The sequence below is a fragment of the Lampris incognitus genome, chromosome 2, assembly GCF_029633865.1.
Source record: "Lampris incognitus isolate fLamInc1 chromosome 2, fLamInc1.hap2, whole genome shotgun sequence".
Lineage (NCBI taxonomy): Eukaryota > Metazoa > Chordata > Actinopteri > Lampriformes > Lampridae > Lampris > Lampris incognitus.
Window position 1 is genome coordinate 13,730,608 of NC_079212.1, and position 14,505 is coordinate 13,745,112.

Below are 14,505 nucleotides of genomic sequence, written 5' to 3' on the forward strand. Positions count from 1 at the left end.
AGAGATGATGAAGGAGATGATAAAGACCGTCTGTCTGCAGAGGAACATGGAGAGATACGTGGCTCTTCCACCAGACAACTGAGAGGATATTAAACCAGCAGTCTGGGCTGGACTGCTGTCTTGAACTAAAATACAGCCGGTTACTTTCATGACTTTCAGCGATTTTGGGAACTACACCAGCAAAGCGCAAGAGAGGCCGACCAAAAAGGCAGTATCATGATGACATCAAACAACGGCTTAGTCTGAAAATATCGGAGGCAACAAGATCACCTCAGGACAGAAAGCGCTGGAGGAGACTTGTTTGGCAAGTACATGTCCATCCTGATGGTGCTGGCAATCCTCGCTAATGACGAAGCCTTGAAGAAGAAGACTTTCATGAAAACAGGGCCTGGGAACCAGGTTCCTGACTCGTGGGATTAATGCACGTGTGTCTTCCACTCAAAAACAACCGTCAAGCAGCGGTCTTTCAGTAGGCTGGGGTAGACCCATTCATCAGCCAGCCTAGCCAAGACAGACGGACAGTTGGGAGAGCTCGTCAAGCAACAGCCTTCTAGAAACCCTGGCCTTGGGACAGCTACAAACAGACGGGGCAGTCTTGCCTTGTGTGACTTTCTCCGTCTCACAGCCAGTCCTCTCCACGGCCAAGACTGTCACTTGGACAAACCCGCGGGCCGCAGATTCAATTTATCGATAATGACGACATGCAAAAAATATATACAGGGGGAAAAAAAATCACCTGCTGACCTTGAAAGATAACGTAAACACAAGCCGCACTTGTGTGGTACAGACAATGGCTGTTGTTTTTGAAAGGTCAGCGTTATTCAGAAGGTGTGTTGTTCTGGAAAACACCTTCACAAGCTCGTGGGAAAAGAGATGTGTCGTATTTTTCTTTTTTTGAGGGCTTGAACGATTGCCAGATCTGGACTGTACAAGATGCCCAGCGAGAAGATTCAACAACATGGTACGCTTCCTCATACCAAAGCGATTGGTTAAGTTTTCATCTGTAGGATTTTAATGAGAACAGACAACGTTTTAATGGGGTCTGGACTCAAAATAAAAAAGGTTAACCTATCTTTTAATTAGCGGGTAAACATTCAGGCACTAATGACGGTGACATCTCAGCTCGTGGAATGCCAATCCATCATTATACACACACACACACACACACACACACACACACACACACACACACACACACACACACACAGAGGCATATGCACGTAGCACCTCTCAACACGTCACAGAACGTGCAGAGAGAGGCAAACCACTGTGTTGAGCGCACAAGCAGCCACACATACAGTCACAATAACACAAACGGTTGTTCTCTGGGTTTTATTTTTAGTAAATCTCGCCACACAGAACGGGGCTGACACAGGCATAAGTGCACTCGCGCTCTTTTTCATGCGCGCATGCCCACGCACACGCACACACACACACACAAACACACACACAAACACACACCAGTTACTGTGGTGCATCCCCAGTAAATCTGGTCAGATGGAAGGCAGTTGACATGAGACTCCCAGTAAACCAGAGCTGAAGTGAAACCAGAGACAGTGGCAGCTGTTAAGCATGGCTGTAAAATACAGAACACTTACAGGCCTGACACCAATATAGCCAAATAACAAAGAAACTGACCCCCCCCCTTTTTTTTTTTTACTTCTCCCGTTTCTGTCTTACTTGGACTTTTTGGTTACCAAATGACCCTTCACTATATCCTCCTCCTGTCACTACCCCCCCATCCCCCCCCCAACATTTGTTACGACTCTCTATCTTCTCTCTCTCTCCACCATCTTTTTCGCATGTGTAATTATGGTGAACAAAACATGGGGTAAACACAAGCTGGTATATATATTGTGACCATGGAGATGAGATCTGGTCCAAACTGGATTGGAGCTGTGTGGAGGAGCGCTGCAGAGAGCAGGGAAGCAAAGCGAGGGTGGTTAAGACGGGACCGGAGATCTGCTTGGACCGCTTACACACAAACCACAAACAAGCCAAACCCCAGGAACTATGCTAGGCTCAGAGGAACTACATTGTTTATTGTATATCTACCCAAGAAGAAGAAAAAAAAATCTGGGGGACAAGCGAGAGTGGGTGGAAGTAGGACTGATCAGAGAGGAGAACGAGTTACCAGATTGCGAAATTGACTTGCTGTTGGTTTTGTGCATTGTCCTTTGACTGCTCTGAGCTTTTGTTGGGGTTGTTTTGGCATGGATAGGGATGGTGCAGGGCAGTGGCCCATACCTGACTGAAGAGCCTTACACACTCGCCGCTTTGTGCTGTGGCATGTTGGTACTGGAAGCCATCGGTGCTAAGATTAAGCACCACTACTTTCTACCTCTCCTTAGGCCGGAAATCTCCATGTTATCTTGGCAGTGCTCGCAGGAGTCCAGGGATGTGTGTCCGGCTCCTTTTAAAAAGGCTCCTGCTCATGAGGGGCTTGGAACTCCCTTGGAAACACACACATACATGCGCGCGCATACACACACATGCACATACGCATCCACACAAACACACACACACAAACACGCACGGCAGGTTATGAGCTGGGGAGGTGAGGTTAGCGAAGCGGACGAGAGGAGGTATGCGTTAAATCAATCTTTATCTAAACACATTGGTTTATATCTAGAGAGGGAGGGGGACCACAAATGCCAAGGTAATGGCTGAAGAAACACAAACGCGGACGCAAACTGAGCGGCAGCCAACTCCTGCCCCCGCTCCCTCTCCCTCTCTCTCCCTCTCTCTCTCTCTCTGTCAACAAAAGTTTTATGGCTTAGATACAGCGCTTCATCAAAAAAACTCACACACACAAATAGAAAGTACCTATGCATGCACGGTGCATGCACATAAGGAGTACTCCCAAGGAGATTCGGATACCCGGGTACATGATGTGATAGACCGGGGTATCTGGCAAACTGACTTAACCCGACTGTTTCATCTGACCATGCATGCATGTATATGTGTGCATGTTGGAGAAAGAGAGCAACGGGAGAGAAAGCAGGCTTGCTAATATTAGAGACACTAATTATACTAGTAAATATAATTAGCAGCATCGATACATAGATACAGATATTAACCTGTATGAGCTGACAATAGATAAAAATACATATTTCTACTGATATTCATTTCATCAATCATCACAATGCAGGGATTCACATTAGCCATCACCACAACGGACGTACAACGGATAAGTTGGGAGAGCCTATTTGGGCGCACAAACACACGCCACGTACACAAACACAGAAGCTAAATTTCCAACAGCAAAGTGCACAACCGGGTCGGGTCCTATGGTTTCGGTCGTTTGGAAGAGTGGGGCGTGCCGTCTTGTCAAACAAACCATAGGAACACATACGTGACATACAAACACATTTTGCGGTTCGCTCGTTCAGTCTTAGAAATGTGATTCAATGAGGTCTCGGTCTATTTAACGATCTAGCCGTTCCACTCCCACATTGCATTGGGCCTCTACTCATCCTTTTGATTTACCAAAACTACCATGGGGCCTGGATATCATGAAGAATCAATGCTCACGGCTCTTAACTGTGTCAACACTAAACTAGCCGCATGCCAAAAACACACTACAGTCTTTTTCCACGGCCGGTCCAATAGATGGAGCAGTCAATGACCTCTTGACTAAACAGACTGAGACCTTGGGCATAGAGGTTTTCACCGACACTCAATCAGAACGCGCTCGCCCAAACAACACAACAACTGATGAAGCAACAATAAGCATGTTTTTCCCCTACGATCCATGCCGGGGTCCCTTGGCTTAATCTGTGACATTAAGAGCAGGAAATAGAACCGGACACTCCTTTCCGATGTATTTTCCAAGTTAAAACGCATCATCTCCCCCCAAGCTCTTGACCTGATCATGATGTCATGATGAACAAAAAGGTCGACGCTGAAGACATGCGTGGGCAGGGCAAAGTTCTTTAGACTTGGCGTAAGTCTAGGTGCGAGGGAAGCGGCGTCAAGCTTGTTGAAATCTTGAGAAGAATTAGGTGACCTTTCATTTTAATACCCCGTCGAGAGTGCCATGCCATGGTTGTTTTTTGTTTTATACAGTAAACGCCCCCCCCCCCGATATAACCAGATCATATTTTAGAAAAGTCCACCTTGTGTATATTGAGCTATCGGTAGTGTATTGAGATAGATGGCAGTGGGATGTGCAATACACACTGTGCAAACTAGCAGAAGCTGTAAGTGGGCGGAGCTTAGTGATACAGCAGTAAAATGTTCCAATAACGTTATGTTAATTAGCAGAAAACATTAGTTGGTGGATTTAAATGCTTCAAGAAGCAAAACTGTTCAGATGGGGAAAATGCATGTGTGTAACAAAACCCAAGCATGCAATGGTGAGAGAGTTGTACTCGTTTAAAGTTTGGGATCTGTACACGGGGCTCGCCAGTTCGAATCCCCGTGTTACCTCCGGCTTGGTCGGGCATCCCTACAGACACAACTGGCCATGTGTGCGGTTGAGAAGCCAGATGTGGGTATGTGACCTGGTCACTGCACTAGCACCTCCTCTGGTCGGTCGAGGCGCCTGTTCGGGGGGGAGGGGGAACTGGGGGGGGTAGCGTGATCCTCCCACGAGCTACGTCCTCCTGGCGGAACTCCTCACTGTCAGGTGAAAGAAGCGGCTGGTGAATCCACATGTATCAGAGGCGGGATGTGGTAGTCTGCAGCCCTCCCCGGATCGGCAGAGGGGGTGCAGCAGTGACCAGGATGGCTCGGCAAACAGGGTGATTGGCCAAAGTACAACTGGGAAGAAAAAAAAGGGGGAGAAATCCAAAAAAAAAAGAAAAAAGAAAAAAAAGGATCTGTTTGGCCTGCAGGGGGCGCCATGTTGGGCAAATCAGTGTTATTTCATGAACGCCAAAGCGCAGTGGCAGGATGCATTAATTCCACTAAGTTTCATTAAAATCGAACCAGTGGTGTCTTGAGATACTGCACGTTTGGGATTTCTCTGGCCTGCACGGGATGCCGTGTTCAGCATATCACTTTAATTCATCAAAATCAGACAAGCGGTGCCTGAGATACTGTGAATAATGGACCGACGGAGACCAATCCACAGCCAGACAAAAAATAATAGCTCATAGTAGCACATAGCACAGAAATTTAACACTGTATTTAAAATAGATTAATCATTTGGATGGCGGAGAGATAGTAGAAATCATGTGTCATGGCTAGCTTGCTAATTCAGTTTGGGCAAATTCAAGCCACCGCTGCTGTAACCAGCGAACAACTGACGGGTTCCATTAGTCAGCTGTGGTTAGTGGCCTGAGGGCTGACGGAGAGGAGACGAGATGAGATGAAAGGGGAGGAGAGAGCAGCGGCGAGTAAAGCGAGACAGCAGGCAACGACTACATCACACACACACACACACACACACACACACACACACACACACACACACACACACACACACACACACACACACACACACACACACACACAACACAGGGCAAGAAGGATCAAAACGGCCGGTGGCAGAATGGGAAACAGCTGAGCTCGGTGGGGGTAAAACACCTCTCACTCCTCACAACAGAAAAAAAAAAGCAGAATATATGCCACCCAAAAACAATATTGTGGTTGACTAAATTCAGCACAAGAACACTAACGCAAAAGCAAAGTCTCCATCTTAAAACGTGTGTAGGCTGTTCGGTTCTGCACAGTAGTGTGTGTGTGTGTGAGGGTTTCTTGTTAGACTTCTCACGGTTTTGTTGTCTGGACAGAGATTTAATACTTTCCCGTAAGTGGGCTGGGATGACTTATGTCAGACTTGTTGTGCAAGCTTCTGAAGGTTTGGGTTGGTCGGTGTGTGTCCGTCTATGCAGTCTATGCAGTCTATGCATATGTGTACGACATATTTGCAGTGTGAGAAGAGGAAGCAGCAAAGCGTTCTGCAAAAGTAAAGCTGAAAACGTTCCTTAAAGCTCCAAATGGACAGAAACATGGGAGATCGGAGCATCTCCGTGCATCGCCGTGCATCGCCATCCCAGCAAATCGTGGCACCAAATCTTACAGAACACGGCGCTTTGTAAACAACAGATAGTGAAGCAATGATTGTAGCCTGACTAGTTTTTTATCTGATCCTTAAATTATAATCCTGCTATGGCTCCAATGATTTCGCAAGTTTAGCGTGCCATTGTCTACATGCATTATGAATCGTGTACAGTCGTTGGAAAACTGTGAAATATAACTCGGGCTGTGTATCGGCGAGAATCTGGCGATGCTATACGCATCACGATACAGGGAGGTTACGATTCAATATATCGCGATATGTTGAGTATTATTGTGATTTCATAGGCCTGTGTTCTCTGTGCTTATGCAACTTCCTGTCTCAGTTTACGCTGTTGTGTTGGGAGTGGATGAGTCAAATGGCTGAAGACAGATTACAGCACTGTTATGCAGCGGTTGTGGGGTTACACACAACACAAAATGTTTGTCACAAACCTCGACGTGTAAACAATTAAAAGTCGATACAGTGGTTTGGAGAATCGATACAGTATCGCGTAAGATAATGTCGCGATACTCCAGTGTATCGATATTTTCTTACCCCCCCTAAATAATATAATGGATCAAAATCTGCTCAAACTGGCCTTCGCAGTGTATGCTTATATACGTGTGTTGTTTGACAGACACAAAAACCGAGAACAGAATTAATATTCTTTGCAGGAATAAGCAGTTTGGTTTCCATTCTGTCAGACCTCTAGGACTGTTCTTTATGTCCTCACCTCCCCTGGATTTAAGCAGATTTCCCTTGGCTGTCCTTGAGACAAGGGAACGGAGGGCAAAAGGCCAGCAGAAGAGGAAAATGGGATGTGCCCAACAGATAAGACATGAAACGAGAATTCAAGGCATGTACAAAAAGCACCAAAGGTCACAGCATCAAAAAAAAAAAAAAACCAGCCAAATCCCTACTAGGCTGCCCCTGACATTCTTGTATTTATCAGTGTTTTAAAAATGGAAAAAACGTTTCCACTCTGCTAGTTTCATGACTCACACGGCTTCGAGAAATGAAGCAAAATCTGATTTCATTGCACTTAACCGTTTAAACCCTTTCATGAGCGTGCCGAGAAATCAGAGAAAGGCGGCGGGAGAGAGACGGGGAGCTAAGGCAGCAGAGACCAGGAAAATTGTGAGATGAAAGGTGGGAAAGGTGGGAGAGATGTAGAGAATGGATGAGGGGGGAAGGGAAAGGCGCAGCTGTTGATGGTTTCAAGGGGGAGACGGGAGGACAGAGAGAGAGAGACATAAAAAGAGGAGACGGATAAACTTGACTGTGGCTTCTCTAAACTGCATTAAGCAGATCGAGCGGTCTTATATAAGCATCTATTAGCGTGGGTGTGCGAGCGATAAAGCATTTCACACTGTTGCACAACATTAGTTTCATCTCCTCTCTATGGATAAGTCTCTCTCTCGCTCTCTCTTTTCGCCCTCTTTCTCACTTTCTCAGGCGTCGCTCCACAAGACAGTGGACGGATGCAATGAACTTCTACACTCCTTGTGATGACCAATGTTTAGCGGGGATATAAAATGTGGAGTTGTTTGTTTGTCGGGTGATTAATGTGCGACAGGTCCGTTTTATCTTTGTTACAGCATTACTGGTGCACCAGAGCGGGGCAACAAAAAGAAAAAAGCATGCAGAGAGCATTCCTTCTTGCCTCCCACTCTCCTCCAGAGTTATGAAACTGATTTTGCCTCTCATCTTCACTGCACAACAGCAGATGATTAACATGTCATTAGGGCCTGAGACACACACACACACACATACACACACACACATACACACCACATATTTCACGCAGTCACTGCAGCTCCGTCCAGAGGCCCTTGTTACTTTTAAGGAATGAATGAGTCAGAGCTCGCTTCAAAGCTTTAGTCTGAAAACAGATTTAAAAAAAAAAAATTTTTTTGTTTGATACCAGATACCAGATCCTCGCTCCCCCATATCCCTCATAGCTGGAGACATTTCCGGAGTTAAGATGATGGGTCGTCTTTAGACGATCCTCAGTGAATGTAAATTGTCTATGCAGCACATAACCTAGATCCTGGGGCTGACCTGGCGGACGTGCCAGATGCCTGCTAGCGTCCTGCTCTTACCCTCCCCTCTCCCATGACTCCATTCATCGAACATGACCTTTAACCCCTGGCTGTGTCAGTTCAGGAGTGTTAACCCTTTATGGAGGCATGGGGGGAGGGGGGGGGAAGTTCCAACAAATATAATTTACAGGGGGGTTTTTTCTACCGAATTACATCGAGATGACAGCAATACACTATAGAAATGCACAGGAATGAGGAAAAAGGTGGGCATGCGGAGGGACCGGTGAATACAGACGCTCCCGTCAGGAAGCAGCGGCGGGCGGCTGAATGTGGGTTAGACGTCCCTACTGGAGTGGGGGGTGGGTAGATGTTCCTCTGACTCTGACCTTCACCAACCGAATGTAATGTCTCCTCTGGGGGGGAGGAGGATTGCTGGTTTAAGTGGTTGTGCATGTATGTGTGTTTGTACATGTGTGTGTGTGTATGTGTGTGAGTCGAAGGCGTGTCTGCTCCAGCTCCAGGCTTGTCTGCCTTCCACCAACCCCCGCTCTTAACGGCGCACTGGGCTGGCCTCGTGTCCTGTTTATGCCGACTCAGTGTTTACAATTCATGTTAACCTACTGCGGCGACGGTACGCTCGTCGGGAGGAAAGATAAGAAACAAAAAAGCTTTCCGCAACAAAACAATAACAACCCAAAAAACAAAACAAAAAAAAAACACGCCCCCCGCCCAATCCCATTTCATCAAACCTCTTTTTGGTTCATTCAGAGTGGCTTTTGTTCCTTTATCAGCACACTGGATCCCACACTGATGGGCACTGACAGGTAGAACGAGCTCAGCTCTAGGGTGTGTATGTGTGTGTGTGTGTGTGTGTGTGTGTGTGTGTGTGTGTGTGTGTGACACAAGGAGACCTAACAAGAGACAGACAGCAAGGGAGAGAAGTAGGGAGAATAGATGGGTGGGTGGGTTCCCCTATGCAGATGGTGAGTGCTCTTCGATGAATGTGTGTGTGTGTGTGTGTGTGTGTGTGTGTGAGTGCAAGTCTTTGCGGTTCCTCCTTCTCCTGCCTGCTGAATTCTTGTCCAGACTTGTCAACAGAACAAACAGTGACCCAGTTTACAGCCGTATAATAAACTGGCCCACTGCCCTCCTTTGTAACCTGACGAGACGAGGTGTGAACGCACCGAGACAGATGTGTGAAGCGGTACATGTAAATCTTGAGGGTTTAAGTAAAACACACACGGGCGATAAATTGTTTTATTACTGAGGTCCTGTCAAGATATATTTCAGCCTGCAAGATGATGAACTAATAGAAGAAATCGACAAATTAATCATCCGAAAGTGGGATTCAAGAGGAGTATAGAAATGGTCTGGCGTGTACACACACACACACACACACACACACACACACACACGATAGGTGAATGAACAAAATATCACTACTGTAAGCTGACTGATGGGACGTGAAGAAGTATCCTCCACAACGGAGTCCAGTGCACCTTGTATGAGAGTACAGTAAGATGGCTAAAAGTCACTATTTGCTATAACTGCAGTATTGTTGACACGTTCACAACCGGAAGTCATCCCTCCTCCAACTGCCTTTACCATTCTGTGAGGAATAACAAACAAGTCACTCATACACACTTGCACCCAGCTATCTACAACATGCACACAGCTAATTCAGTATTACTGTCTTTCGATGGTATCGTATTGGGACAAAACTCAGATCTTGTCATGTAGCAATACTCCATTTTGTCATCTACATTAACGATAGTGAGAATCTATTAACCAGAATTCCTCTGAAGGTGAGGTTTGACATATTTGAGGGATTAGTTTTATTTCAAACTCCATCGGCGTGGTATTTTGCACACGCCATTTCAGAGTTTTACCGCCAAATATTTGAAAAGTTCACCTCTCGCACGCGAAACTAAAGGGATATGACGCTAAATGTTGATCAGACAGAAACTGCTACACGAGGAGGATTTGGGATGGGATGTTAAAGGGCTCCCCGTAACCGACTGCCAACGATCTCCTGAGGAGAGGAGAGACCCCCTCTTCACCAGCTACCAAACAAACGCTGATTTTAGCATAGGGAACGATAGGAGACTAATGTAAAAGGTCAATGTAGCAACAACGAGGCCTGGCTAGTATAACCAAATGATTATGTAACGTTATGCAACCGCTGTTACTGGCTGCGTGGTGGTTTCGCAGTATTTGTTATTGTGGTAGTGCAGCACTTGGGTAGCCATTAACATGCCCTGGCAAAAATACATTCCAAATGTGGCCGAGACTGAGGTGAGAGGTGAACTAGGCTGCTCTGTTGGCAAGAGAGAGTGAAATAATATGGACGCGCGCACACATGCGCACGGACAGATGCACAGACACATGCATGCACGCACAACATATTCAGTCCTTCGTGATCGTGTTCGGCTTTTTTGCAGGAGCTTCTTCCTCGGGAGCGTCACAATATCACAACATCACACAGTGAAAAGACGGGAGGAATAAGCAGTGTTTTGACCCGCCAAACTCCCGTCACCCCGACAATCGACGATATACACCCAGTAATCATAGTTGTACTCCTTTCTATGTATGCTCAATGTTGTATGTTTGGTTTTTTTTTTAATTGTTAGACATCTTAATTTACGAATAGATACGACGCTGATCTAATCATCTGACTAGGAATAAAGTCATCTTTGCTTTGGGTAGCAGATTTAATCAATGGCCCATTAGCTTGGAGGTTTGCTCTTGTACCACCACAGGGCCATTTGTTAATGTCCAACCACACACAGACACAGTAAGACTTACAAAGACAGGGCCCCGAAACAGACAGCTGCCAACAGCTCTGTACAAAAAAAATACAATAAAATAAAAGATAGGTTGCCTAAGCACCAGCTATGGCCTCTCCCACACCTCTTCACTGTTCATCACCTGGCTGTAAACTAAGGTTGTCCCTGGATTTTTTTCTGCTCGTGCTGTATAGAAACAGTTTGAGTGCATGCATGCACATAGTATATGAGTCAGCTGATGGACCATCAAAAGGCATTTCCTACAAACCATTCTGTATGTCTGAGTGTGCCACAAAACAATGGCAGGCGAAACCTCTGCTAACACCACTGCACGTTTTAGAAAACAGTCCCAGTAGGACGGTGAAAGGCCTGATCAATACAAACACACCCGAAGCTAGTCTAGTGCACCAGCTACTAACTAAGTTAACAGTGAACGCCTATGTTGCTGTAATTATTCCTTCTCTCGCTGTGCTTTTGTTCCGCTTTGGCACGGTCCGACATACTTCAGAACATTTCTGGATCGAACACCAGAGCATGCGGTCAGTTGACCGGTACACCCCCCACACCATTCATGCCCAAACCACTGTACAGTTGTTGCCAGGAGGCAAATTCCATTTCTATTCAAAAGTCTGCTCAGGAAACGTGGATTTAGATATCTGGCTGAAATTTTTCTACGACGGTCATATGTGCCTTCATCCACCGTAAATACGGACGGAGTCGGACAGAATCGCACAGCCATAAAGTAGAGAAATGGGTGTGATGTTCAACAAACTGTTCCAAAAAAATCCTAGGGGGTCAGATTATACATCTGCTACAGCATCATACTGAGACGCCGAGGCAAAGTCTAGGCCTACATCGCATCTGTTTACTTGCATTGCTTCGATATACATTTCAGTTCAGTTCACACACCATCTGCCCAAGAAACAAAAACCTGAGACAGAAGCATCTTTGCATGCCTGTAATGAACATAAACCTGTCTGTACCTGTGTCTTGGGACAGGGATGTGAGAGGACTGGAGGGACTGTTTCTCCGCGGGCGGCACATTTTGTCGTTGCGCTGCGTGGAAACCATTGGCCAGCTCCATTCGCTTCCCTAAGTTCCTGATGTCCAAGTACATGAGGCCGCCTGGGTGCTGGCCGTTTAGAGTTGAGCAGTGCGTGGGACTGGCCCGCTTCAGGACCCCTGTGAAAGTTGTGTCTCCCTGGTCCTCCAGACCACCACAGCCAGACTAGGAGATGAAGCAATAACACACTTAAATTCAGCCCATCATCTGAGACTTTTATAGGCATGCTGATGTGGGGGGGGGGGGGGGGAGAGACAAAAAACATCACTGAAATCCATGTTACGGTGCATGATGGAGACATCCATTCGGAGGCAGTAGCGCATACCAAATAAAACTGTTGGGGACAGTGTTGCTTTGCATGTGCAAGTTTAGAATACTACCAAAGGCAAGTAAGAGATATGAATATGGGGTTCGATAATAGTCTCCTACAAAAACACCAAACCACATATTTTACATTGCATCACGGAAAACCATACGTCAACCTTAGTGACAATGCAACGGTAATATTGAGTGCCAAATCAAACGTTTAGAAAAAGCACAGGACGAAAAAAAAAGGCAACTAGAATTTTTTTTTTACTTTCTTCCTCCCCCCAGAGCTTAGATACCTCCTCCTCCTCCAATCGCTATGGGGGGAGGGGAGAGGCTACTAGTTTGGAGTCCCTGCCCCCTTTCCTATAAACTTTGCACATACTAGTCACTAATGTAAGCCGCCATTAAAAGTATTCGACGTATATGTATATATATATGTATATATATGTATATACTGCGTAGGCGGAAATAGCCGGCGCAAGCGGTGAATTAGTTACGGCTTTACAATAAGTCAGCCGACTGCGTGGATGCAAGAGTCGTCAAACAAAAACAACTGTACGCGATTTCGGCACCACAGAAACAAATCGCTACATGCGAAAACGCAGAAATGCGTCGGGCCCTGGAAGCGGCGCGGCACGTTCACAAAGTTTCACGCCCGGCGTGACCGGAGGCGTAACGTCACGTCCCATCGCCGCAACTGCGTGTGCGGCGCCACCTAACATGGCCAAGCGACTACTTACTTGCTCGATGTCGTGCAACGTCGCTCCAGCCGACGACAGTCCGTTCCCTTTGAGAAAGCCTTTCTCGTCCGTACCTCTCGTGACGGAGCCGCCGTCCACCACCAGCGTGTAAAGGACGGCCGCGGGCCCGTTTGTGCACGCCGCCGGCATGAGACCGCTTTCCGCGGAGGCGACGTTCGTGTCGCGGAGCCCGGAGTGGTCGGCATGGCAGCGAAAATCCGCATGCGTCGCAGCGCCGCCGACCCTTATCCCGACGCACGGCTTGTCCAACGTACGCTTGGAATTCATATTCAGACGCGGCCGGGTCAGAACTAAAGAAAGAAAACCAGCTTTCTATAGGTTATAGTGCAAATTGCTGGGATTAGATACATTTATCTGGATTGTCTTTTTTTTTTTTTTTTTTTGTTAATAGGTATAATCCGTATATTACCTCTATTCTACACTACATAAAGTTTTCCACCGCCACCCGGGGTATCCAAAAAGCCGCCCGGTCAGGAGGATAAAGGATTGTTTTGCCTCTTTCCTCCTAAAGGATGCCACGCCCCCTCCGATTCACTCCGATTGGTCCTCGGCGTACATAAACATTCGACTTTGGCACGCGTCCATCACAAGGTGGACGGGGATTGGGTAGTTTGACGGTGTCAATCACGTTTTTTCTTCTTCCAACCTCAAGTAACGCTGGGGGGGGTGTGTCCTTCCGTTTCACCGGCCGGCGTCTGTCGTCAACTGAGAGCCGGCGAGGAAGGAGAGGAGACGCGAGAAGCCCGCTGGGTTTGTTTAGCACGCAGACTGCGCCCCTTTTTTTAGCCCGTGAATTCAAATCCCAGCGATGATGCTCTCCTGGGATTGAAACGGAGACACTAGGTTGTGTGTGTGTGTGTGTGTGTGTGTGGGTGGGGGGATTCTTCCCAAGAAAACAAGTATTAATCCTCAGATTATCACCTTATTCAACACTTCGTTACTGCAGCGAGAGGCTCCTGAATGACCTCGGGAAATGGGAAATGGTCTCATGTGGAAATGTCTGATTTTGTTTGTTTGTTTTGCGTTTGCAGCGTTTTCCCAGCAACGAAGTGACACCAAATCCAACCATCCCCCTCAACCATTTAGACCTAACAGTAAGACTACAGTGTCATATTAGCTCTCATTCTTCTCAGCATAGTATGTAGATTTCTTATCAGAGAAATATGACTTAAAGGGAAGATCAGTCAGCATTTTGCTGAGTATTGCTGGACTCCTGGCAAGCTGTTCTTTTCCACGGTATACCGCCGCACCATTTCAGATGTCTCTTTTTCCCTTTGCCACCAACATGCTTTATTACTCGTCCAAGCAGTCATGACAAAATTGTGACGGTTAGTTCCCCATCCCATTGTGTGCATTCAGGATTTGGTGTATTTTGGTGCAAATTCAATTACTGTGAACCGTAAACCTGCTCATCTTAACTAGGTTACTGCCACTCACAATAGAGAAGGCCTCTGGCATTTCAAAATACAGGAATATGGCTCGGCATGGCCAACATTGACACACACAAACACACTGATACACATATTTACTTTTTAAT

The 14,505-nt window shown here is 46.6% G+C and overlaps 1 protein-coding gene across 4 annotated transcripts in view; it reads right to left on the reverse strand.

Moving 5' to 3' along the window:
• Positions 1–13,470, reverse strand: part of slc2a4rg (SLC2A4 regulator) — a 61,797-nt gene extending 48,327 nt beyond the window's left edge. For 3 of the 4 annotated variants that reach the window (XM_056274506.1, XM_056274505.1, XM_056274503.1), the window contains exons 1-2: positions 12,948–13,423; positions 11,819–12,063 (exon numbers count right to left, since the gene is read on the reverse strand). In XM_056274506.1, the coding sequence (XP_056130481.1) occupies positions 11,819–12,063; positions 12,948–13,235 (533 nt within the window). In that variant the 5' untranslated portion in view covers positions 13,236–13,423. Of the gene's footprint in view, positions 1–11,818; positions 12,064–12,947 lie in introns of all 4 variants that reach the window. The other variant, XM_056274504.1, reaches the window with a different exon arrangement.
• Positions 13,471–14,505: the final 1,035 nt, after the last annotated feature.